Source organism: Lolium perenne, chromosome 4 (genome assembly GCF_019359855.2).
Source record: "Lolium perenne isolate Kyuss_39 chromosome 4, Kyuss_2.0, whole genome shotgun sequence".
In the NCBI taxonomy this organism is placed as follows: domain Eukaryota; kingdom Viridiplantae; phylum Streptophyta; class Magnoliopsida; order Poales; family Poaceae; genus Lolium; species Lolium perenne.
Window position 1 is genome coordinate 369,631,891 of NC_067247.2, and position 27,387 is coordinate 369,659,277.

The 27,387-nt window shown below is 43.2% G+C and overlaps 1 protein-coding gene and 1 long non-coding RNA gene across 3 annotated transcripts; one reads left to right on the plus strand and one right to left on the minus strand.

Moving 5' to 3' along the window:
* Positions 1 to 1,312: 1,312 nt before the first annotated feature.
* On the plus strand, positions 1,313 to 3,697 carry LOC127326916 (uncharacterized). 2 transcript variants are annotated; one of them, XR_007868198.2, is made up of 2 exons: positions 1,313 to 2,277; positions 3,314 to 3,697. It is a non-coding gene; the product is annotated as an uncharacterized lncRNA (long non-coding RNA). The 2 variants fall into 2 exon arrangements; XR_007868197.2 differs by having other exon boundaries at positions 1,313 to 2,232.
* A 1,083-nt stretch (positions 3,698 to 4,780) lies between these two features.
* On the minus strand, positions 4,781 to 6,691 carry LOC127326915 (noroxomaritidine synthase). The gene has a single exon (XM_051353701.2). It carries the CDS (start codon positions 6,619 to 6,621, stop codon positions 5,086 to 5,088), a length of 1,536 nt encoding a protein of 511 aa, XP_051209661.1. The 5' UTR covers positions 6,622 to 6,691; the 3' UTR covers positions 4,781 to 5,085.
* Positions 6,692 to 27,387: the final 20,696 nt, after the last annotated feature.

Here is a 27,387-nt window from a genome sequence, read left to right on the forward strand (position 1 = left end):
TGCCGTGTCTTTCTCTGCAGTGCCACCTACGGGAGTTCGTTGGTGTTTCTCTCAGTCCCCTATGTTCGAACCTCTCGGGTTCGGTGATACTAGTGTTCCTTCGGGGACATGAATCTTCAGCAACATCTATATAGTACTATAGCTGTTGATAGTGTCTTTGGAAAGCTTGGCCAAACTTCATATTTTTAACTTTCTAAAAAAACTATTAGCCTTGTTTTCCAAGAACGGAGGGAATAATTAAAAAAATGAAATATGGAAAGTAATATGCGCCAAGTGTACCATGCACATGCATGAAGAACGACTATTCCGGAGCAACTCCCTCCGTCCCAAAATGTAAGGCACCTAATTATTAGTTAAAAGTTAACATTTTTAAGTTTGATTAAATATATATACAAAAATATAAACATTGCAGTACTAAATCAATATCAATAGATTCATCATAAAATATTTTTTAATGTGTCTATTGGATAATATAAATGTAAATTATTTTTCTCTAAATATTTAGTTAAAGTTAGCAAGGTTTAACTTTTAACTAATCCTTAGACACCTTACATTTTAAGAATACTATAGTCTTGGCGGCTAAAGACCCATAAGTACAAACATTCGTCGGCAATGATGGGAGCTGATAGCAGGCTAGCACTGCTGATTGACGTGCAGTTGTGCACACAAACCGGCAAATTGATTGATTGGAGGTGAGCTAATCTGAGGAGTCTAGGAAGTGCCATTGCTTGTATACAGTTGCTAACGTTTGTGGTTCTAGTTTTGTACATGCGTACCGATCTATACATCGATCGGTTTAGACTCTTGCAGCATAACTCAACAGGCTTGTGTCCTTATGGGACATGGATATCTATCTGAATACCTGAAAACGTTGGAAGTGCGCCTCTATGGCGAATTAATGCTGCTTCCAACTTCCATGTCTGTATCTCCCCATTCTGTCTAGCTAACTAGTGCATTCAAATGTACAGAAATATGATATGCAAGAAGTTTAAGAATGTAATTATGCATGTGGGAACTTCCACAAAAGTGCTAGAGCGCATATAAAATTATGGGTGTGACCCGGGTGATGTTATTGGAATCCATTTGCAACTCATGTTACAGCTTATGCATGTTGCACGAATCATGAAGCAATTCAATAACCCAAGGCACTTTTCTCTCTTATATAACATGTGCGACTAGAAAAATCTCATTTACAATGAAGATGGCAACTCATGCTTGCACAAATCGCAATACAATTTTAGGGTTTAAGAGGCCATAATTCTCAACTGAGAATTAGAAAAACCAAATGTGCCACCGACCATTGAATATCCCTAAGAGCTCTAAGCTCCCAGGGTTGCCGGCGCCTGTGAGCGATCGGAGAGTCGCTATCGCTGGGCCTACATAGAGTTGAGTTAGCGCTTGACAGCCGCAGCATGTGTCGCTTTCGTTTTGACTTTTGACCATGGTACAAGTGTTCTAGAGAACGCGGAGTTAGGCGGTTCCCCTATAGTCGGTACTTCAGCTGAGGCGTGGAGAATCAACTTCCTCATCTCTGTCAGTTTTTTTTCTCTTCATAATTTCGTTGCTCCAGCTTCTCAGGCCGGAGTTTGGCGCACGTGGGCCGCGGCGGCGCATGGGTAGGGCCGATGCCGTGGATGGAGTTGGTGGTGAGCGCGTCTCTGATCATGTGGATGTGGGGGTGGTTGCTGCAGCGACGCTGGCGGAGGGGCAAGCGGCGACAATGATCTGCTCCAGTCTTCTTTGCTCGCTAATTGTCCGCCTCCGACCTTGCCGGATGCCCCCGAGCTCGGCGTCGGAGAAGGACGACTACCCGGGCGCGACGCAGGGCCCCGGGGCAGGCCACCTATTATTCGGTCACGGGTTGCCCCAGGCCTCCGTTATCCAGGATGACTGGATGAGCTGTCTTGGTCGGGGATTAATGAAGTTCCGGGGTCGGCGAGCCGGCGGGGTGCTGGACGGGTCGCCGTCTTAGCTCGGCAGAATCCGGGATAAGGAGAGTATACACTGTATACAGCTCTGTACTGCTTTGTACTCTGTTTGCGATGAACACAGTAATTTTCGGCCTGACTTCACTCACATTTTCTATTTCAGCAGAGAGAACAGACAATCTCAATCCAATGGAACGAGTTGCTGGATGACGGTGCGACTTTGTTTCGGAAGAAGCTTTGATGTCCATCGTTCCAGAATCAGATGAATTGCATAGTTATGCAGCTTACGCTATCTGTTTCCCTGGTAATCCTGTCATCCTCATCGACTGAAAGAATAATTATTTTGGAGGTACACGAAACTCATGAGTACTATTCTTGACTATCTTATGTCTAACATTAAGTGATACATGCTGCTCTTCCAGCATATATCCATGTATAATCATCTAAAGCAGTTGAGATTATCAGACTAACACTGGGCACTTCAGTAATTTGGTAAAGGGGAGATTTGAGATTTAGTGGCTATGTTTAGACACTGAAGTTTCCTTCAAACCAATGGTTTTGAAAACCGAGTTGCAATACGCAATCTCACATGATTTTCTTCCCTGGAAGGCTAGAGATGTTTTACTTATTCTAATTGAAAAGGTATTTGCTTTTCTGATTCGTAACTCGAAACCCAAAACTTTGTAAAAAAAAATGGACACAAGATATAAGATCTCTCCTAGATGTTTACTGTTTTTGCATATCTTTCATGTTATTCATAGTTAATGCTTAGCAGATGAGGAAGCTACAAAAGGGTACAAAACTTCTTAGAAATTATATGCTACCTTTTCTGCATAAAGATATCTTATCTGATAAATTTGCCCCCTTTAGGTCAGTTTTGTCTAGACGAATTGGTTAGATGTAGCTACGTAGACAATAGTGTTGTGCAACCAATGAAACATATTATATTGTGTCGTTAAAAAGTTAATTATTTCTCAATGCATCGGATGAATGCTCCTTCTTTTTCTATTGGTGGACGCATATGAATTACTTAGATTAGCAGTTCAGTGGAGTTTCTTTTGTTCCAGAAGAAGATAACTTGCGGCAATAATTGGTTTCTGGTTTTATCACGCATAAGAGGCACATTAAAACAAGTAATCTAATGGCTACAAATTTTATTTCGGTATCGAGACAGTTTCTAGATCAAACATCAGCCATGTAGTAGTGGATGGTTATAAAGTATATAAATTTGGTTGCAAGTTCAGCCTTTTTCTCCTATTCGTGTACTAACCTTGAACTAATGGTGTTTTAATATTTATAAGAGGGAATATGGGAGATATAAGAAAATTGTACTGCGGGTTGGTAGCCGTATATCACTGTCTCATCCTTGAAGATGTGATGTGTAGGGCCGGATTGCTCACAGAGGAGGAAGAAATGCCGAAACGAAGCTTGGCGGCTCTCATTCTTGAAGGTGGAATATCTCGAGACTGTTGATTCCTTCATGTCTTTGCAGCCTCACAACAGGAGATTAGTTATAACATTTTGGTCCATCTTTACTTAGGGTGTGTGCCTTAAAGACATACTGATAAACACTACATATTTAGAAGTGGGTTAAATGCTTGCTTACGGCCGGCTGATAGTTTTGAGCATGTAATGCCTTGAAACGAATTAGTTTTTGCTTCTATTGGATATTTAGGCATGTTAAAATGTCTATCAGATCAACTCTATGATATGGGTTTCTGAAAAAAAAAACTGTATGATATGATTGTTCATGGGTAACGTTTTGAATATATTCTATGTGTATACTATTGAGAGGAATTAGTTTTATGATTGTGCTTGTGACATGTAAATATGTGTAAGATTTGTCCGACCAACAAATTACATGTCATTCCTGTATTTTCTCAGCGTTCTTACTAGCCGGTTCCGTTGGTGGTAAATGATGCATGTAGAGGCAGTGCAGAAGGCCGCATCAAGAACGAGGAGCTAAGGCCTTTGCGAGTTGTTGGCAAGGTTATCGTTGCCTGATCGGGAACATATGGCGGAAATATTTCACAGAGAAGGTTTTTGGGCTTCATTCCACAAAACCAAAAGCCAAATGATCCTGCTCGCAAAGGGCAAAGCACACCTCAACTGCTTAGGGCATGCACAACGCTAACTTATGGCAGAAATATTTCGCACAGAAGATTTTCGGGCTTCATTCCACGCAATCAAAAGCCAAATGATCCTGCTCGCAAAGGGCAAAGCACACCTCTCAGCTGCTTAGGGCATGCACAACACGGCCTCCTAGGATGGGCGCTAGGATGATTTTCCTATCAGTTACGTCCTAATGGTCGACACAAAAGAAAGAGCCGGGCCGCTCCACCTTTTTCTCCAACAAACCAGCGTTGTTTTTTAACAGCAAACGCTGCCTACACGTAAAAACTGTTCTTTTTAGCGTCTGCAGCGGCCAGCGTTGGAATATCAGGCGCTTTGTTGTTTTCAATTTTCGGTAAGCATTTTTAATCCCTTAATCTCTTCGATCCCTAAATGGCTTGGGTTGTACATGCCCTTAGCCATATTTCATGATTCAGATCAGCATATGACTTCTGTTTCATATATGTTTTGTTTATGCACCACAGAAATGCCTAACCATTGGGTGTGAAAAAACAAGATACTAGCCCTATGCGTCTTGCCGATCACCTTATAGTTGTGCTGCATACCATCAAACATGGATGAGCGTTGAAAGGCCTAATAACTTTTTAATTGAATAGTTAAGATGAGCTATTGATGTAAAAATGACAACAAAGAATGGCGCGGCAACGCGCGCAAGGTCCTTCTAGTACATATGTACACGCCAACCTGTATGGAGCATCCACCCAATTGTCAATAGGTCATGCACATGACGCCCATACGTCCATTTATATTTTGGGAGAGCACCCGCTATACAGGCGCTGGCAGACAAGCATACAAAGCACAACTTGCGTCACTACACTATAGACTACACATATTACACTCGCCTAGTTTTTTATTCTAATGATGATATGAAACGTACGTACCATAAGCAAACACACATGCCATTTTTCCATACATATACTTACATGTACGTACGTGTCCGGCCGCTACGTGTAAGTACGGCCGCCGCATACCTTGCAGCCGGTCATGACATACGTGGACACACGCACGTTCCGACAAGAACTAGCTAGCCATGCACGGCCGCGACGTTCCTCCTCTTGACCGTGACCGCGAGCCCGTTCTTCATGTGAAGTATGATGGACAGCTTCGGCTCCACGACGTGCCCAGGCACGGCCTCGACGGCGAAGTTCCACAGCACGGCGGCGGCGGCGGTCTTCATCTGCACGAACGCCATCTCCTTGCCGAGGCAGGTCCGGGGACCGGCGTTGAAGGAGATGAACTTGTAGGAAGGCTCGTACCGCAGCTTCCCATCCTGGGTGATCCACCTCTCCGGCCTGAACTCCGCGCAGTCCTTGCCCCAGACGCCCTCCATCCTCCCCATGCAGTAGGAGAATATGAGGATCTTGTCGCCGGCCTTCATCTCGTGCCCGCTCGGGAGCACGTCGCCGGCCACCGCCGCCTTGTGCTCGAAGGGCACGGACGGGTACAGCCTCAGGCACTCACACAGCGCCGCGTGCAGGTACAGCATGCCGCTCAGCTCGCTCACGTCGAACACCACCATGTCGTCGTCGCCGGCCAGCTTCTTACGGTAAGCGACCGGCGCCAGCTCGTCCAGGATCTTCTGCTCGACACGCGGGTTCTTGGTGAGGAGGTAGAAGAACCACGACAGCGCAGCCCCGGTCGTGTCCCGGCCGGCGAGCAGGAGGTTCACCGTCGTGTCACGCAAGAACTCGTCGTCAAACTCGCTCGCGTCATCGTTGCAGATGAAGGACGACAACATGTCGGACGAGCTACTGATGCCCTCGCGGAGCTTGTGATCGGCCCTGCGTTTCGCGATAGTCTCGGCCGCGAAGAGGTCGATTGTCCTCTTAGCGGCAGCCATCTTCCGCTCCGTGCCGACCTCCAACCGGTACATGAGCTTCCAGCACGCCGGCGAGATGAGGTGCCGGAGGAAGAGTGTCTCCAGCACGTCGTCCATGGCGCGCGCGAAGGGCACGAGGGGGAGGCCGATCTGCAGGCACCCGGGGTCGACGCCGAAGACGAGGTTGCAGGTCATGTCGAACGTTAAGCGCAGGAACGCGTCGTGCAAGTCGCAGCTGGCTCCGGCGTCGGCGGCGTGCTCGAGGAAAGGCAGGAGGCTCCTCCCCACCTTGTCGCGGCTATACCGCGCTGAGAAGGCGCGGAAGCGAGGCCCCGCCATGAGCAGCTGAGACTTGGCACGCTGGCGGCGCCATGACTCGCCGTCCGCGTTGAAGATGCCGTTGCCCAAGACGTCGAAGATCTCGGCGAACTCGTCCCCTTTTGGGTAGTTGATGAAGTTGGAGGTGAAGATGTGGCGCACGTTGGACGGGTCGCAGGTGACGAAGAAGCGGACGCCGGTGAGCCCCGCGCGTGCCTCGAAGTTGTACAGTGTGCCGGCCAGGATGCCGGAGGCCCAGTCGTGGAAGTGGTGCATGTTGGCGACCAGGCCTGGGAGATGGCCCAGTATTGGCCATTCGGTCGGCTCTGCCTTGCTTATTTTCTTGGACTGAAGGTGACGGTAGTAGAAGACGAAGCAGCAAAGGAGGGAGACGACCTCTACGAGCCAGTACAGGGAATCCATTGCTAGCTAGCTCTGCTCTTGGAAAAGATGGGAGATCGATCACCAGTGCAATATGGCCTTATATGGGCGAGCTCTTGCATGCATAGATATATGTAAGCTCATAAGTAGCTGAGATGTCTCCCGTCAGCATACAGTACGATGATTGGGGTCATCAATATGATTTTATCAGTTCTCAAAAATAGTTTGTGGTTTTCGATATGGAAAGGAATGATGTGCTCCTGCACGTCATATCTAAAATTATGTGACCGAGAATTGTGTGGTTGGCATAAGGGAAAAGTATGGTCTATGTTTTTTCAGTAGGTTTGCCATTATCCCTAGAATTGAAATTCTTTGAGCTCTAGTAGATATTTCAGCCACCGTGGAGCTCCGCCGCCGCCGAACTGCGGCTCCAGATTTCGAAAGCCCGATCGCGACGCCACGCCCAAAAAGCTCCCGATCGCACGCGCATGTCCCCAAAGCCGCCAGATCCCGTCCCGGCGCGGCGGGAGCCGGCGGTACCCGCGCCCCCGGCGAGATGGAGGCCGCGGCGGCGCGCAAGGAGTGGCGCACCATCCCCGACGCCCCGCTCCGCTCCAATGGCGCCGAGGATGCTGGAGAGCGCGCGAAGATGGGGCAGTCCGACGTCAGGGCCATCTACGAGGACGAGACGGGAGGGCTCGAGGACTTCTGCTCGATCACCATCAACGGGAGCGGTGGGCTCAGCGACGACATCCTGCAGCAGCGCCTGCAGAGCATCATGCGCCAGCGCGAGGACCTGCAGCAGGTCGAGATCGACCTCCGCGCGCAGGCCATCGCCCACCCGCAGATCATCGACCTGCAGCGCAGGTTCGGGGAGGCTACCAAGGAGCATGTGGTAGCAGCTGAAAAGCTCAAGGTCGTCTTGCTTTCCCTTTTATTTATCTATGTGTGCATAGTCTTTCCCTTGGGTAGTCGGTGTTACGAGATTTCTGTTTCGGCTAACGTGTTGAGACAAACGGAGCTTGACCGTTTAACGGTTGCCCCGAATGGCTCCACTGGGCCTGAAACGGCAATTATAGACGATGATGAAGATGATGACATCCTAGATGGTCAAATTCTCTCTGCTATAATTGGCAACATTTCAGAAGTTGATCTAGAACACGCGGAGCTTAGTTCTGATTTACAAGCGTCCGAACGTGGTTCTCGATCATCGGCTGGAAAGAAATCTCGTAGGTATGGCAAGAACTTTAAATCTAAAATAGTTTCTCGATGAATGGCATGTTCCGGAATAGCAGAGGTCTTCGCGACTTGGCTAAGCATTCCCACATTGCTGATGGTTGTAGAGATTATGATTTAGATTTTCTTGCTATATCGGAGACGGGTAGGCGAAATTTCTCTCAAAGTTTTCTCGACCGTTTGTCGGGCGGGATTAACTTTCAGTGGTTCTCTCGCCCGCCACGAGGTAGGTCAGGAGGCATTTTACTTGGCGTCCGCATAGACACCATGACCGTCTTGGCTAGTTCTGATGGAGAGTATCATATTAAGCTCGACATTCAGAATAAAGCAGACGGTTTCGTGTGGAGTCTGGTTGCTGTGTATGGTGCCGCCCAGGAAGAGTTTAAGGCTGACTTTTTACGTGAGTTGGTAAACCTTACAAAGGACAATCCTTACCCGATTTTAATCGGAGGTGATTTTAATTTGTTGAGGTTTCCTCATGAGAAAAGTAAAGGCCGCTTTGATGGTCATTGGCCTTTCTTGTTCAACGCTGTCATCGATAGCCTTGATTTAAGAGAGGTGTTTATGACTGGTCGACAGTTTACTTGGGCGAATAGCTTGCCGGAGCCCACATACGAGAAACTAGATCGCGTGTTGATGGATACCGAATGGGAAAATAAATACCCTCTGGTGTCAGTCCGCGCACTAGAACGTATTGAAAAACTGTCTGACCACGCTCCCATCCTTTTAACCACCGGGAATCCCACACCCGTTTGTAAACGGCCGTTCAAATTTGAACTTGGCTGGTTATATCGAGAGGGATTTCATGATATGGTTAAAAGGGTTTGGGATAGACCGGTCGGGGGGAGTACGCCCATTTTGAGATGGAATAATAAAATGCGTTCTATGCGCAAACATCTCTCTGGTTGGGCTGCCCATACGGCTGGTATTCTTAAAAAAGAAAAGTCTCGCTTATCAAATGTGATCGATGAGCTTGAGGCTGTTGCGGAGACTAGACCCCTGTCTACACATGAGATTGAGCTTAAAAATCAATCCAATGAACAGATGGCGGGTCTTCTTCGCGAAGAGGAGCTCAAATGGTATCAACGATCCAAAGCTCAATTCATCTTGGAAGGAGACTCGAATACGCGGTATTTCCATGGCTTAGCTAATGGGAGACACCGGAAAAAACGTATTCACTCTCTTATTCAAGATGAAGGGTTGATTGAAGGCCATGAGCAACTCAAGTCTTACATTACTAATTATTATAAGGGTCTGTCTGGTCCTCCGGAGGAAAGTACTTTCTCTCTTAACGAGGACTTAACGGATGATATACCCCAAGTTTCTTTGGAAGAAAACGGCTTGCTAACCGCACCTTATACTGAGGAAGAGGTTAAGAAGGCAGTTTTCCAAATGGAATGCAACAAAGCACCGGGTCCAGATGGGTTTCCAGCAGAGTTTTATCAAACCTTCTGGGATACTATTAAATCGGACCTTCTAGATTTGTTCAGTGATTTACACATTGGACAATTAGAATTATTTCGTCTAAATTTTGGTGAAGTTATCTTGTTACCGAAAATTAATGAGGCAGAAAGGATCCAACAATATAGACCCATTTGCCTATTAAATGTAAGTTTCAAGATTTTCACGAAAGTGGCCACCATTAGACTTAATACGGTTGCGGATCATGTTGTTTTACCATCGCAGACAGCCTTTATGCAAGGACGTAATATCCTTGATGGAGTGGCGGTTTTGCATGAGACGGTACATGAGATGCATTCTAAGAAATTAAATGGGGTTATTTTAAAGCTTGATTTTGAGAAGGCGTATGATAAAGTTAAATGGTCTTTCCTTCAACAGACACTCAGGATGAAAGGCTTTTCGCCTGAGTGGCGAGCTCTAATTCATGACTTCGTGTATGGAGGTAGTGTTGCAATCCGGGTTAATGATGACACCGGACACTACTTCCAAACACGAAAAGGGTTACGCCAAGGAGATCCGCTATCTCCGATGTTATTTAACATCGTAGCGGATATGTTGGCGGTACTCATAGAGAGAGCCAAGTCTGATGGTCAGATTGAAGGTGTGATTCTACATCTGGTTGATGGTGGCTTATCTATCCTTCAATACGCTGATGACACAATTCTTTTTATGGATCATGATCTTGAAAAAGCTCGAAATCTGAAATTAATTTTAGCAGCTTTTGAGCAATTATCAGGATTGAAAATTAACTTCCATAAAAGTGAATTGTTCTGCTTCGGTGATGCCCAAGACGAAGTAGCTCTGTATACAGAGTTATTTGGTTGTGGGCAAAGCCAATTTCCGATTCGCTATTTGGGTATTCCGATTCACTATCGGAGACTGACAATTGCGGAATGGAAATTAGTGGAAGAAAGATTACAAAAACGCCTCAGTAGTTGGAAAGGTAAATTGTTGTCCCTGGGTGGAAGATTGGTACTCATTAATTCAGTACTAACTAATATGGTACTGTATATGCTATCATTCTTCATCCTACCAAAAGGAATTCTGCATAAACTCGATTATTATCGATCCAGATTCTTTTGGCAAGGGGACAACGAGAAAAAGAAATATCGACTGGTTAAATGGAGTATAGTTTGTAGTCCCAAAGATCAAGGAGGGCTTGGAGTTCATGACCTGGAGGTCAAGAATTCAGCTCTTCTGGGTAAATGGCTTTTTAAGCTACTTACTGAGGATGGGATTTGGCAAACTATACTTCGGAGAAAGTACATCGGCTCGAAGACATTATCTCAGGTGGTTTGGAAACCTGGAGATTCACACTTCTGGGCTGGTCTTATGGCGACAAAAAATGTCTTTTTTTGACATGGGACTTTCTCCATTAAGAATGGAGCATAGATACGGTTCTGGGAAGATGCTTGGCTCGACAATGCACCCCTATGTGAACAGTATCCCACTTTGTATAGAATTGCGCGTCGCCAAGGGGATACCATTGCAACTGTAATGGCTACCTCACCCCCGAATGTGACGTTCAGACGGGTTTTACTAGGACAAAGACTCGTGGCATGGAACAACCTAATTCAGCGGCTTGGAGATATTCAGTTATCGCCAGAGCCAGATGAATTTCGATGGAACCTCCACGTAGATGGTTCTTTTTCTGTAAAATCTTTTTACAATGCGATGCTACTTTCTGATTTACCAGTTGATAATAATAAGAAAATTTGGAAGATGAAGATACCATTAAAAATTAAAATTTTTGGATGGTATCTTCGTCGAGGGGTTATTCTCACCAAAGACAATCTTGTTAAGCGGAATTGGCACGGAAGTACACGATGTGTCTTTTGTCATCATGATGAAACCATCAATCATTTATTCTTCCAGTGCCAGTTTGCGAGATCTATATGGTCAGTCATCCAAGTAGCGTCTACCTTGTATCCTCCGACTAGTGTCGCTAATGTCTTTGGCAATTGGCTTCATGGTATCAGCTCAAGGTTTAAAATGCTTCTTAGGATGGGGGCGCTAGCAGTTATCTGGGCGCTCTGGCTATGTAGAAATGACAAGATCTTTAATGACAAAAATTGCTCTTTGTTGCAGGTTATTTACAGATGCACAGGTATTCTCCGTTCGTGGTTACCTCTTCAGCGTGTGGAGAACCGAGACCTGTTTACGGAGGTCTGTACACGGTTGGAGGATACGGCGAGGGATACTTTTTCCCTACATGGGTGGCAGCATAGTCTACGGATAGTAGCTCCACCTAGCTTTTAGGCGTTATATGATTCATCGTTCCGATATGTATTTCGCCTATTTTTGTTTTATATAACTTTGGTCACTTGAGACAACAAACGGCTGTGTGCATCCTGGTTATGCAGAGGCTGGATGTAATTGCTTCTTGAAGTAATAAAGCATCCTTTATCGAAAAAATTTCAGCCACCGTGTACCTCTCCTTATCATCATCTTCCACTTCGGGGGAGACTAGGCGAGACCAGAATTGTTGCGCATGCTATGGGATGCGAGACTAGAAGATTTAGGATTTGGATGTTTGAGGTGGAAGCGAAGGTGCAGCAGCTACTTTGTGTTAGTTGTGGGGTCAATTGACCCTACAATTTTGTAAAAGAGTTAGAGCATCTTCAACAGGCGCGCTATATTTCGGCGCGCTATATGTTGCTCCGATCGCGCTGCAAAAGGTTACCGTGCGTTGCGCTGAGTTTTCCCCCACCGGAAGCGCTAAACTAGAAGGCGTGCGCGGACGCAAAAAATGTTCCTCCGCCAGAAGCTAAAAATACAGCGCGCAGCGCCGGCGGAAACAATAATCACACACAACTATGCATCAAACAAGATCAAACAAACTTCACAAAGTCACAAATAATTGTACCATTTATTATTACAACACAAGAATACAACAAATACATCAAATTGTTCACAACAAATACAACAAGTATACGGATCAACATACAACAATACAACATAGTTTTGAAACAATACAACATCGTTTTCTACAATACAACAAGCATGCAACTACTGTTGTCCATGCCAATTCCACCATTCTTACATAAGATCTTTTTGGAGCTCATCATGTGTTTCGTTGGAACGAATGGAATGGTACGAGGCAATGAACCGGGCAATCCTATATACGAACCTCCTCACTTGCACGGGAACCCCCATCAACTGGTAGCGGGTATGATCTACATTTTTCCACAATCATCCTCTACAATCATGTTATGCATGATGACACAAGCGGTCATGATATATCAAAGGCACTCTTGGTCCAAAATCTAGCCGGCCCCCTCACGATGGTAAATTGAGCTTGTAAAATCCCAAATGATCTCTCTACATTTTTTCTAGCTGCCACTTGTGCATTGTGAAATTGGGTTTGTTTCTTACCACATGGTTGAATATCCGGCTTCACAAATGTTTTGCACCTTGAATATATGTCGTCGGTGAGGAAGTAGCCATAGTTGTACTTGTGGCCACTTGCTTCAAACTCCACCAATGGATCTTCCCGCATTGCAAGTCTTGTCATTAGTGGTGACCGTTGAAGAACATTGATGTCATTGCAAGACCCGGCATTGCAAAAAATGCATGCTATATACAAGTCTCATGATCGGCGACCGCTTCAAGGACTATAGTGGCATCCTTCTTGTACCCTTTGAATTGTCCATACCATGCCGCAATTCTTCCAACTCCAATGCATACAATCAATTGAGTCAAGCATACCTGGAAATCCCCGGTCGGCGTTGAACTCCAAAAGTCATGCCGTGTCTTGAGTATTGGAGGCTCTCAAGTATGTGGATCCGAAAACATTCACAATTGCCACGGTAAAGAGGAGGAGGCGTGGGGGAGGTGAAGTGACGTCGGAAGCATCGACATTGTGCCCGTCGATGGCGGTGGTGGCGGCGGCTCGGTACAGCGCGGCGGAGCGGCCGAAACTGCATGGAGGAGGCGCGGGCGAGGCAGATCTACGATGCGGCGGCGAGCTAGAGCGGGACCGGCGGCGGAATCGACCGGCGCCGACGGAATCGTGCGGCGGCGTGGGTGAGAAAATGGAGGCACGGGCGCGGGGTGAAATTTCCAGCCGTTACATATTCGCGTGCGTCCGAACGGATGCCGCGCTGCAGCCCACGCTTTACATATGGCGTCCCGGATAGTGCAAAAAGCCGCGCGCACCAAATTTTTTGTAGCGGCGCCGGGATAGCGCGCCTGCTGGAGGACGGATTTCGTCTCCACGCGCTGCATATTGGTGGTTTTTATAGCACGGGCGCGGAGTAACGCGCCTGTTGGATGTGCTCTTACTCAGATGTATCCTACACAAATATGAAGTTATTCGTGGATTCGAACTCACGAATTCTTAGGTTAGCCACAACCAGTGGGGGAAGCGGGTCCGTATAGGTATGAGAGAGAACTCGTGATAAAGAGTGTTCTTATAGGTGTGGAAAATGTGCGGTCAATGAGCAAAAGCGTCAATGGTTCCTCATCCCGAGATCCACACAGTCACTATTGTGTGAAAGTAAAACGAAGGGATGGAAAGAAGGCTACTTTGGTAAGGATATTTGGTTGTTAGTGAAACGAAAAACAAAGAGCTCATGCGTGGTAAAGGTAGGGACTTCACGTGAAAACCCTCACGAGGGATATCACTAGCGTCTAGCGGCGACAGTAAATTCCATTGTACCAGAAGTGTTTATAAATGCAATGAATTAGTAATGAACTTTCGAAGTAGTCTTGTGCGGCTTACAAGGCATATTTTAGGCAAGCATGCATTCTGACTTGAGTTGAAGGGAAACCAAATCCAGAATAATATGTACATTTAGGATTACCGAGTTTAGTGAATTTCCAAAAGTTGTAAAATATTGGAAGTTTGAAATTATGATGGTTGAGCTGTTTTTTTCTTGGAAAGGCAGCGCTGCATTTTCTGAAACCTACCAAAAATAGAAGTTTGATTATGCATTGACTCTCAGAAAGAGAATAAAACACCTGGTCGGAAAGTGGCAACCAGCAAAGTGTGCCTGCAAAACAGCATTGTCCAACATCATTTTTGAATTTTTTTCAATTTGAAACTTGATTTATGTTAGTCAGTGTATTTAGATCGATAATCACGTTGAGTGAGCAAAGGAACTGATAATAAATTCCTCTGTTCGGGTTGTTTGACCGCACATACTCCCTCTATTTTTATTTACTTCGTGTTCTAGATTTAGTCTATGTTAAACTTTGCAAAATTTGATTAAAATATATAAATAATATTAATATCTATAATACCAAATATTAATATGAAAATAAGTTTTATGGACATTCCAATACAATAGATTTTATATTATAGAAGTTAATATTTTTTCATAAATATTCAGTTAAAGCTTACAAAGTTTAACCGTGGCTGAACGTATAATTCAAAGTATTTGTGAATGGAGAGTGTATAGTCAATACGGGAATGCAGCAAAAATTTACGCTCCGAGAAAAATAGAAACCGTGCTGGGCAAGCTGGACATCGCAGCCCGTTATATGCCTGGTACGGGCCGGGAAGAAAGAAAGACAATCACAGCAGCAATGAGAAGACGGACGCAGAAAAATCAAATGGGAAGGCCAAAACGAAAATAAAACAAAAAGTAGCTCATGTACGAACCGGCCGTAGAGAGAAAAGGCGATCTGATCTAGAGATCCGTCGCCGTCCTTCGGTGTGTCCCGCCTTGGACAGCATTTGGGGCTTTATTTTTACTAGGAGAATGCCCGCGCGTTGCCGCGGAAGAGCAAGCACAAAAATTATATGTTATTACAGTAATACATTAATTAAATAAAAAAGATAACATTTTATCTATTTAAATCTGGATGTCGATTGAATCAAATAAATCTCGAGCAGACCTCTTTCTTTATGGAAACTGCTGGGCGTCTCCCGGGGATCTGATTCCCCAGCCCCCAGGTCCCCAGCCGTCGGATCAACCATTTTGACGGTTAGATTTGCATGTAGCAAAAAAATATCTCCAGCAGCAAAAAATCACCCCCGGCAGCAAATGATTGAAGCAAAAAACGGTTCACCCATGAAACAAAATAAAAAGGCTGGGCTCGCCGGAGACCACGTAGCAAACATATTGCACAGATGTAGCAAAACCGCAAATAAATTGTAGCAATTTTTTTATTCATATGCTACAAATCCTCTAAGACATTAACGGTCGTTGCTGGGCTCGCCAACCACTTCAGGTCGCGCTGAGCTCGCCGATCACCGCAACGCCCGTCTAGGCGTCGAGCATCTTTTTTTCCCTTTTCATATAAGCATCTCTAATCCCTCCCTCTCGCCATCTTTCAACGGCTTGTTGAGGTCTAAAGAACCTGCGTATATAAGCTGGCAAGATTGTGTACAGCAAGGCGAGGTGGGACTAATTAAGCCATAGGCTAGCTCAATCAATTGTGCTGCTGCGAACCTGGTGAAGCAGGGCATCTCCGGGCGCTTGTACGAAGGCCCACGCCTACCAACGTCAACAAACATCATGGCTCGTACGAAGAAATCGGGGAAAGGAATCGTACATGCAATGCTGGCCCATGCACGCGGCCTTTCTAGCAAAATATTTGGGCCGCTATTCAGAAGACAACCAGAAAACGGGGCGATCACGACACACGAAGCGAACAGTTTTGTAACATAACCGGTGGTATTGCACGTAAATACGACTGGAAAGTAAGGGTAGTTCCAAAACGGACGAAAAAATGGGGAGAAACCTTCCTTCCTTTATTAGTAGGTATAGATTAAGGATAAGCGATTGTATTAATTAGATGATAGTATTGTTATAATTTTAGAGGATAGGATTTCAAAATACATACCCTAAGGTTGGTCATAGTGGGGAGTAACTTAGACTAGTAATATATGACATGTTATTACTTATACTATGTGGTGTCATGCATTGTATCATTTATTATGTTGTAGACTCATCTTGCCTTGATGTGTCCGATGTTATGGTAACATAGCTAGTTACCACCTCATTCTTTTTCTTCATTTATTAGCATGCCATGTCACTAAAATACCTTGAGATGTGTGATGTTACTATCTATGTTACTCCCACTATGAGCAGTCTAACCAAATATGTGTCCTTCAGTTTTTCATCCCAAAGCTAGCTAACTAATGACTAGCACTATTACACAGCCTAGGAATTTTTATACAATACGATCCGAACAAAGCAAAATCCGGATGTCTTCTACTAGATAGCTGAGTGCTGAGCCATCCTGTTCCGTGTTACCGGGGTGTTTGTCTCCACCATAATATGGCCCTGGCTCAAGCTCAGGGCAAACCGAAGGCCTTCCATGCATGCTTGTGGTTGCATCTATGTTTCGTCGAATTTGCAGTCCTCATCATGACGATGAATTTTCTCGTGTTGATCCTTTAGAGGCTTAGCACAATAATTTCTCGTTTGTCTAGTACACCAATTTTACTACGATAAACGATGACGCTCCTTTGGCTCGCTCGGTGTCCGTAATCCTCGCTAGGCCGTCAATTGGGATATCTATATTTTTATTACTTTTATGACTTTTGTATTGTTCTTAAATAACTAGCATAGTGGCCCTCGCAATTGCGAGGGTATCATCTTTATTTTTCTTAGAGGGATGTTCATTATCTTTATTGTGTCCAGATTATGATGGAAATAAATTATGATTTTCTTATATTTATATTTCATGAAAGATAATACATTTTGTAGTTTCAATTCCCACTAAATAAATATAATCTGGAGAGACCATATTTAATTATCTTTATTTGGTGAGAAATTGTTAGGTAACTTATAAATAATGTAAATTTCCAAGGTGTTTTGTTTTACATGATATTAAATTGTTATGTAAAATTAAAAATTTGGACTTGGACTTAGTGTGACATATAGATGTAGAAGAATGGTCCATGTAGCAACCTAGTATTGGTTCGGTCTGGGTCGAAGTTTTTGTATGGATCCACATTTACCGCATAGTAATTTCTGAGCTAAGGGTTCCCATGGCTCGTTCTTTTTTATTTTCAGCGTGAGTTTGGAGAATTCAGCTAGTTTGGTAGTATGGCATGTGTAGATTTTAAGATCCGAACAATTTGAATTCAGCTTCCTGTGTAATTTTCTAGGACTCCTCCGTACCATTTTAGGTGTACATGTTTTGTAACGTGACATAGTTTACGTAACTTTGACATGTCATTTAATCTCATCCATTATTATTACAATCAACGGAGCTAGTAATTTTAGCTTATGTGGATTAATCTGGTGTCTCCGTTAAAACACTCTTATTTTGCTTTTAGTATATAACTAGCAAGGTGGCCCTCGCAAATGCGAGGGCACTATCTTTAGTTTGTCAAAATTACTTGATAACTTTTTGTGTAATTTTAGTTAATTGTTCTGAACACGTGATCATATATAATGGGCGGTTAATCTAAGAAATTAGAAATTGGTAGGTAATTTTTTTTGTAACATTTGAATTTCTAAGGGCTTAATATTCAAATTTAAAACTACCATACTTACAATATTGTTATGTAAAAAGTGAAGATTGAGTGATCTAAAAAGATTCGATCTTTGCGGTTTCTTTCAACTTCTATTAGACACCTTGAGAGTGAATTTATGATTTGGTCAATTTATATTAACCAAACAACCAACAAAATTTAAACTAATAAATCACATATTTGACTTCGAGCTTTGATTTTGCAATACTCGTATGAAAATATAGTTAAACACTTTGGCAAGGAATGCACGGTTGAACGTGTGTATCCGTATTTTGTGGAAGGTTTGAATGGTGTGTCTATTATCTGCAATTAATGTGCTACTTGTTTAGGATATCCACCGCACAATACTTGATTTTTTTCTAACAAATGATTGGATTGAAACCTCGTATTTCTCCTCGTTGATGATAAAACATATTTCTACGCGAGAGGGGAAAGATTAGTGTCGACGGGTGGCAACCTGGTCGCCGCATGCTGATCTGTATGCAAAACAGTTGTCAACTGAACACACTATGACACTGGACATTAGCGGTGATGAGCGGCAGCATAGTCGCCACCGATCTATATGCAAGATGGCGTTTGGCTGGACATGCAAGGGCAAGGTTACCTAGCGACCAGAATAGCAGGTGAATATATGCATGGACGGGTAGCTAATTGTACCCTTGGAAAGCCAGATAGATCGGGTATGATGTTTCAATACCAAGCTAGCGGACTACTCCAATCAAATCACCATGCCAACATGTTGATGGAGTTTTTGATCTGTGGTGCCGGTTTACCCATGTCATGCTAACAACGATCAACTTAACCTGTGAGATTGGCTAACAAAGAACACCCACGGCGCTCTGTGCTAGGAGGCCGGAAAAATGGATTGGTTTATTTGGCTAACCGTGAGTGGATATACTGTCCGCACCAGGTTACATTGATATTTTTTTCTTCTTTGACACGTTAATGTCTGGCTATACATATGCACAAATTATGGTTATTAAAATTACGTAATTGCTCGCTAAATCCTAACCACAAATTACAGATCAAACCACTGAAATAATTGTAATGATTTGGTTTAGGTATAATTATGAGAAAAATCGGTTGTACCTCTTCGTAAACTGATAGCTTGAAAATTTTTTTATCTTAACGTTAAACTTAATAAAAATAATATTTAAATTGGTCTAGTGCATGAATTGCAATTAAACTTAATTTTATTTTTTTAAATAGGAAAGTGCTACGTGAAAAAAATAGAGCTAGAATCTAATAGAAGTAATCACGTGCATGTAGAGTAATTCTTCTGGACTCCTTTTAGATAGAGACAATGTATGTGTCAAACATGGCATACTATGTAGGTCCAAAATATATGCTGGTACATGTTACGTAAACTCTTTTAATCTTAACTATTAAAATTATAGATCCAACGGTTAAAATAATTTTGATGATGTGGATTAACGTAGTGTCTCTATTTTAGACCCTCGTATTGTGCTATTTTAGACCCTCGTATTGTACTTTTAGTATATAATAGATAGATATATAGATAGATGATTAGCAGTGGATTTTTGCATTAAAAATAGAAGAGACGTGCAACTGCGAACCCAGCCTCTCTAAGGCTCCAATTATACATGTCATGCAATAATTGGTTCATGCCGTTGGTTTAACTAGGAGATCATGTAGAGGCAGAGCTTGTCTGCTCGTGGCATCATTCCGTTCACGTAAGCACTAAGCAAGCGCACGGCACGTAACGCACTGCTGATGCACAGTGGACGCTGAATTCAGGCCACCCTAGTTGCAGACATCGCGAGTCGCGAGGCAGATGAGCCGCACTCGCCCACGCACGCGTTGCTAGCGAAGCCTTGTGCGCCACGCGCGCAAACCATGGACAGCGACGCCGGACGCACCGCGCACGCCGCCCGCATGCCTCACGCCGATCGGTTGGAGCCAACCGGACAAGGCGCCGAGCTGGCTCACTTGCTGGAATTTTGGGCATTTGGCCTTTGGTCCATTACCCATGATCAAATTCTGAAACTCACATGACCCATTCCAATAATCAGTGGCAGCACTAGTAGGGGCTGAAGTTTAGTCCCACATTGCTAGTTGGGAGGGGAGTTGGAGTGGTATATAAGGTGAGATGTTCTAGTCCTAGTGTTATATTGTGATCCAAATTCATATACTAAAGGGACGCTAACTTCTGACGAGCGGAGCGAGGCCCGTCGCCGGAGGCTTGGGCCGAAGCGTTTATATATTTTCCCTGTAAGCCGCCGCTAGGGTTTCATCGCATCATTGTACACCCACGGTGTTTGTAAACACCACCGAAATAGTGAAGTTTTGCTGGCTGGCGCCCGTGGTTTTTCCCTTGTGTGTTGCAAGGGTTTTCCACGTTAAAATCTTGTGTCCCCTGTAGTGTTTTACTTTTCGTTCTTCGTTTATTGTGCATCTCGTTTATAACAAGTGGTATCAGAGCCCGTGTTCTTTGGATCTAGGGTTTACGAGATGTCGTCTCTGAAGTTCGATCTACCGCAGCTGGACTACACCACGAGATTTGCTTTGTGGCAAGTGAAGATGAGGGCGATTCTCGCCCAATCTTCAGATCTGGATGAAGCGATCGATGCTTTCGGCGAGAAAGCGAAGGATACCTGGACCGATGCGGAGAAGCAGAAAGACCGTAAGGCTTTATCGTTGATTCAACTCCATCTGTCCAATAATATTCTGCAGGAAGTGCTGCAGGAGAAAACCACCGCCGAGTTATGGGTCAAACTAGAGGAGATCTGTTTGTCCAAGGATCTCACGGGCAGATTGCACGTGAAGATGAAGCTGTTCTCGCATAAGTTGCAAGAGGGAGTTTCGGTAATGAATCACCTATCTTCCTGGAAAGAGATTGTTTCTGACTTGCAGTCTATAGAAGTTAAGTATGAGGATGAGGATTTAGGTCTTCTTCTTTTATGCTCGCTGCCTAATTCTTTCAGTAATTTTCGTGACACCATATTATTAAGCCGCGACAAACTAACTCTCGCGGAAGTTTATGATGCTCTCCAACAAAAGGAGAAAATGAAATCTATGGTGCAGGCTGAAAGTTCGTCCTACAAGGCGGAGGCATTAGAGGTCCGTGGCTGGCCTGAGCAGCGAGATAACTACTACCACAACAACAGAGATAAAAGCAAGGGCGACAGAGGTCACTCAAAATCCAAAGGACGTGACAAGTTCTGCATGTATTGTAAGAAATCTAACCACAATATTGATGATTGTTGGAAGCTGCAGAATAAGGAGAAAAGGAACGGAACTTACCAAACGAAAAATAATGAAGGTAATGGTAAGGCTGCTGTTGTCACCGGTAAGGGTGAGGCTGCTGTTGTTGCTGGTAGTGATAGTTCTGATGGAGATTGCTTAGCCGTCTTGGCTGCATGTGTTTCACGTGATGATGAATGGATTCTTGATACTGCATGTTCGTTTCATATTTGCTGTAACAAAGATTGGTTCAGTTCTTATGAGTCTGTGCAGAGTGGAGATTTTGTGCGTGTGGGGAATGAGACCCATGATGGAATGACACGCACGTTGACAGGAGTGAACACACATACCCTCCATGGCGAGGAATTTGATCTCTTTGAGTACCCTTGATTGTGACGGGTACAAGTACAAAGGTGGGAACAAACTTTTGAAGGTATCATCAGGTTCTCTCATTATTATGATTGGTGATATGAATTCTGCGAAATTATATGTCCTTAGAGGTAGCACTTTGTCTGGTATTGCTGCTGCTGTTAGTTCTGATGAAACTAGTAAGACTAACCTTTGGCATAAGTGTCTTGGACACATGAGTGAGCTTGGCATGGCAGAATTGGCCAAGAAAGAGCTAATTGATGGCTGCGATTTTGGTAAGCTTGAGTTCTGTGAGCACTGCATCTTTGGTAAGCATAAAATAGTAAAATTTAATGCTTCCGTTCATACCACCAAAGGCATTTTAGATTATGTACACGCTGATGTTTGGGATCCGTCCCGTAGAACTTCTAATGGTGGTGTTAATTACATGCTTACTATTATTGATGATTACTCAAGGAAAGTGTGGCCATATTTCCTGAAACATAAATCTGATGTTTTTAATGCTTTTAAGAAGTGGAAAGTTATGGTAGAAACCCAAACTGAAAAGAAGGTTAAGATACTCCGTACTGACAATGGTATGGAATTTTGTTCAAATGAATTTGATGAGTTTTGCAGCAATAATGGGATGGTAAGACATCATACCATTCCGTACACCCCTCAACAGAATGGCGTAGCTGAACGCATGAACAGGACCATTATTTCGAGGGCTCGCTGCATGTTGTCTAATGCAAAGATGCATAGAGGTTTTTGGGCTGAAGCAGCCTCCACCGCATATTATCTCATCAACAGGTCACCTTCTGTTCCACTTGATAAGAAAACTCCAATTGAGGTATGGTCTGGTTCGCCTGCTGATTATTCAGATTTGAGAGTTTTTGGTTGCACTGCTTACCCTCATGTCGATAATGGAAAGTTGGAGCCAAGGGCTGTTAAGTGTATCTTCCTTGGTTATGGTTCAGGAGTTAAGGCATATAGATTATGGAATCCTGAAACTAAGAAAATTGTGTTGAGCAGGAATGTCGTTTTTAATGAGGCGGTTATGTTTAATGATAGTCCGTCTACTGATATTTCTGATGCTATTGATTCTCCTGATGTTTCTTAGGCATAACAGAAATACTTGCACCAAGATCACATAAAGCATTACAATCAAAATCTTTAACCTTCATCTTAATGATGGGCTCCCAACCATCCTCTAACTTTTTAGGAATAGAGGCTTCACGCTCTAGTTTCTCTTCTCTAGCTTTTATGAGAGCATTTGTAATATGATGCGTGAAAGCCAAATTTATAGCACTAGCATTAGGACTTTTAGCAAGTTTTTGCAAGAACTTTATAACTTCAGAGATGTGGCAATCATCAAAATTCAAACCATTATAATCTAAAGCAATGGGATCATCATCCCCAATGTTGGAAAAAATTTCAGCAGCTTTATCACAGGCAGTTTCAGCAGTTTTAGCAATTTCAGGCAGTTTTTCGCGCTTTGCATTAGAAGTGGAAACATTGCTAACACCAATTCTTTTATTAGTATGAGTAGGAGGTGCAGCAACATGTGTAGCATTAGCATTACAAGTGGTGGTAATAGTCCAAACTTTAGCTACATTCTTCTCTTTAGCTAGTTTTTCATTTTCTTCTCTATCCCACCTAGCACGCAGTTCAGCCATTAATCTTATATTCTCATTAATTCTAACTTGAATGGCATTTGCTGTAGTAACAATCTTATTATGATGATTTTCATTAGGCAAAACTTTCGATTTCAAAAGATCAACATCTGACAAGACTATCGACTTTAGAAGCAAGTATATCAATTTTCCCAAGCTTTTCTTCAACAGATTTGTTAAAAGCAGTTTGTGTACTAATAAATTCTTTAAGCATGGCTTCAAGTCCAGGGGGTGAACTCCTATTATTGTTGTAAGAATTTCCATAAGAATTACCATAGCCGTTGCCATTATTATAAGGATATGGCCTATAGTTGTTACTAGAATTGTTCCGGTAAGCATTGTTGTTGAAATTATTATTTTTAATGAAGTTTACATCAACATGTTCTTCTTGTGCAACCAATGAAGCTAATGGAACATTATTAGGATCAATATTAGTCCTATCATTCACAAGCATAGACATAATAGCATCAATCTTATCACTCAAGGAAGAGGTTTCTTTGACAGAATTTACCTTCTTACCTTGTGGAGCTCTTTCCGTGTGCCATTCAGAGTAGTTGATCATCATATTATCAAGAAGCTTTGTTGCTTCACCAAGAGTGATGGACATAAAGGTACCTCCAGCAGCTGAATCCAATAAATTCCGTGAAGAAAAATTTAGTCTGCATAGAAGGTTTGGATGATCATCCAAGTAGTCGGTCCATGGGTTGGGCAATTTTTAACCAGAGATTTCATTCTTTCCCAAGCTTGAGCAACATGTTCAGTATCTAATTGTTTAAAATTCATTATGCTACTCCTCAAAGATATAATTTTAGCAGGGGGATAATATCTACCAATAAAAGCATCCTTGCATTTAGTCCATGAATCAATACTATTCTTAGGCAGAGATAGCAACCAATCTTTAGCTCTTCCTCTTAATGAGAAAGGGAAAAATTTTAGTTTAATAATATCACCATCTACATCTTTATATTTTTGCATTTCACATAGTTCAACAAAATTATTAAGATGGGCAGCAGCATCATCAGAACTAATTCTTAAAAATTGATCTTTCATGACAAGATTCAGTAAAGCAGGTTTAATTTCAAAGAATTCTGCTGTAGTAGCAGGTGGAGCAATAGGTGTGCATAAGAAATCATTATTATTTGTGGTTGTGAAGTCACACAACTTAGTGTTTTCAGCGTTGGCCATTTTAGCAACAGTAAATAAAGCAAACTAGATAAAGTAAATGCAAGTAAACTAATTTTTTTGTGTTTTCGATATAGCAAACAAGATAGCAAGTAAAGTAAAACTAGCAACTAATTTTTTTGTATTTTGATTTAGTGCAGCAAACAAAGTAGTAAATAAAACTAAGCAAGACAAAAACAAAGTAAAGAGATTGAGAAGTGGAGACTCCCCTTGCAGCGTGTCTTGATCTCCCGGCAACGGCGCCAGAAAATATGCTTGATGGCGTGTATTTCACACGTTCGTTGGGCAACCCCAAGAGGAAGGTATGATGCGCACAGCAGCAAGTTTTCCCTCAGAAAGAAACCAAGGTTTATCGAACCAGGAGGAGCCAAGAAGCACGTTGAAGGTTGATGGCGGCGGGATGTAGTGCGGCGCAACACCAGGGATTCCGCCAACGTGGAACCCGCACAACACAACCAAAGTACTTTGCCCCAACGAAACAGTGAGGTTGTCAATCTCACCGGCTTGCTGTAACAAAGGATTAACCGTATTGTGTGGAAGATGATTGTTTGCAGAAAACAGTAGAACAAGTATTGCAGTAGATTGTATTTCAGTAAAGAGAATTGGACCGGGGTCCACAGTTCACTAGAGGTGTCTCTCCCATAAGACGAACAGCATGTTGGGTGAACAAATTACAGTTGGGCAATTGACAAATAAAGAGAGCATGACAATGCACATACATATCATGATGAGTATAGTGAGATTTAATTGGGCATTACGACAAAGTACATAGACCGCCATCCAACTGCATCTATGCCTAAAAAGTCCACCTAAACGTTATCATCCGAACCCCTCCAAAGTATTAAGTTGCAAAGCAACAGACAATTGCATTAAGTATGGTGCGTAATGTAATCAACAACTACATCCTTAGACATAGCATCAATGTTTTATCCCTAGTGGCAACAGCACAACACAACCTTAGAACTTTCTGTCACTGTCCCAGGTGTTAATGCAGGCATGAACCCACTATCGAGCATAAGTACTCCCTCTTGGAGTTACAAGCATCTACTTGGCCAGAGCATCTACTAGTAACGGAAAGCATGCAAGATCATAAACAACACATAAGCATAACTTTGATAATCAACATAACAAGTATTCTCTATTCATCGGATCCCAACAAACGCAACATATAGAATTACAGATAGATGATCTTGATCATGATAGGCAGCTCACAAGATCCGACAATGATAGCACAATGGGGAGAAGACAACCATCTAGCTACTGCTATGGACCCATAGTCCAGGGGTAGACTACTCACACATCACACCGGAGGCGACCATGGCGGCGTAGAGTCCTCCGGGAGATGATTCCCCTCTCCGGCAGGGTGCCGGAGGCGATCTCCTGGATCCCCCGAGATGGGATCGGCGGCGGCGGCGTCTCTGGAAGGTTTTCCGTATCGTGGTTCTCGGTACTGGGGGTTTCGTCACGGAGGCTATTTGTAGGCGGAAGGGCAGGTCAAGAGGCGGCACGGGGGCCCCACACCACAGGGCCGCGCGGCCAAGGGGGGGGCCGCGCCGCCCTAGGGTGTGGCTCCTCCGTGGCCCCTCTTCGTCTCTCCTTCGGACTTCTGGAAGCTTCGTGAGAAAATAGGCCCCTGGGCTTTGATTTCGTCCAATTCCGAGAATATTTCCTTACTAGGATTTCTGAAACCAAAAACAGCAGAAAACAAAGAATCGGCACTTCGGCATCTTGTTAATAGGTTAGTTCCAGAAAATGCACGAATATGACATAAAGTGTGCATAAAACATGTAGATAACATCAATAATGTGGCATGGAACATAAGAAATTATCGATACGTCGGAGACGTATCAGCATCCCCAAGCTTAGTTCTGCTCGTCCCGAGCAGGTAAAACGATAACACAGATAATTTCTGGAGTGACATGCCATCATAATCTTGATCATACTATTTGTAAAGCATATGTAGTGAATGCAGCGATCAAAACAATGTATATGACATGAGTAAACAAGTGAATCATATAGCAAAGACTTTTCATGAATAGCACTTCAAGACAAGCATCAATAAGTCTTGCATAAGAGTTAACTCATAAAGCAATAATTCAAAGTAAAGATATTGAAGCAACTCAAAAGAAGATTAAGTTTCAGCGGTTGCTTTCAACTTGTAACATGTATATCTCATGGATATTGTCAACATAGAGTAATATAATAAGTGCAATAAGCAAGTATGTAGGAATCAATGCACGGTTCACACAAATGTTTGCTTCTTGAGGTGGAGAGAGATAGGTGAACTGACTCAACATTGAAAGTAAAAGAATGGTCCTCATTGAGGAAAAAGCATCGATTGCTATATTTGTGCTAGAGCTTTGATTTTGAAAACATGAAACAATTTTGTCAACGGTAGTAATAAAGCATATGCATCATGTAAATTATATCTTATAAGTTGCAAGCCTCATGCATAGTGTACTAATAGTGCCCGCACCTTGTCCTAATTAGCTTGGACTACCTGGATTATCACCGCAATACATATGCTTTAACCAAGTATCACAAAGGGGTACCTCTATGCCGCCTGTACAAAGGTCTAAGGAGAAAGCTCGCATTGGATTTCTCGCTATTGATTATTCTCAACTTAGACATCCATACCGGGACAACATAGACAACAGATAATGGACTCCTCTTTTAATGCTTTAAGCATTCAACAACAATTAATTCTTTTCTCATTAGAGATTTGAGGATTGTTGTCCAAAACTGAAACTTCCACCATGGATCATGGCTTTAGTTAGCGGCCCAATGTTCTTCTCTCACAATATGCATGCTCAAACCATTCAACTCAGTGTAGATCGCCCTTACTTCAGACAAGACGAACATGCATAGCAACTCACATGAAATTCAACAATTGAATAGTTGATGGCGTCCCCAGTAAACATGGTTATCGCACAACAAGCAACTTAATAAGAGATAAAGTGCATAATTACATATTCAATACCACAATAGTTTTTAAGCTATTTGTCCCATGAGCTATATATTGCAAAGGTGAATGATGGAGTTTTAAAGGTAGCACTCAAGCAATTTACTTTGGAATGGCTGAAAAATACCATGTAGTAGGTAGGTATGGTGGACACAAATGGCATAGTGGTTGGCTCAAGTATTTTGGATGCATGAGAAGTATTCCCTCTCGATACAAGGTTTAGGCTAGCAAGGCTTATTTGAAACAAACACAAGGATGAACCGGTGCAGCAAAACTCACATAAAAGACATATTGAAAACATTATAAGA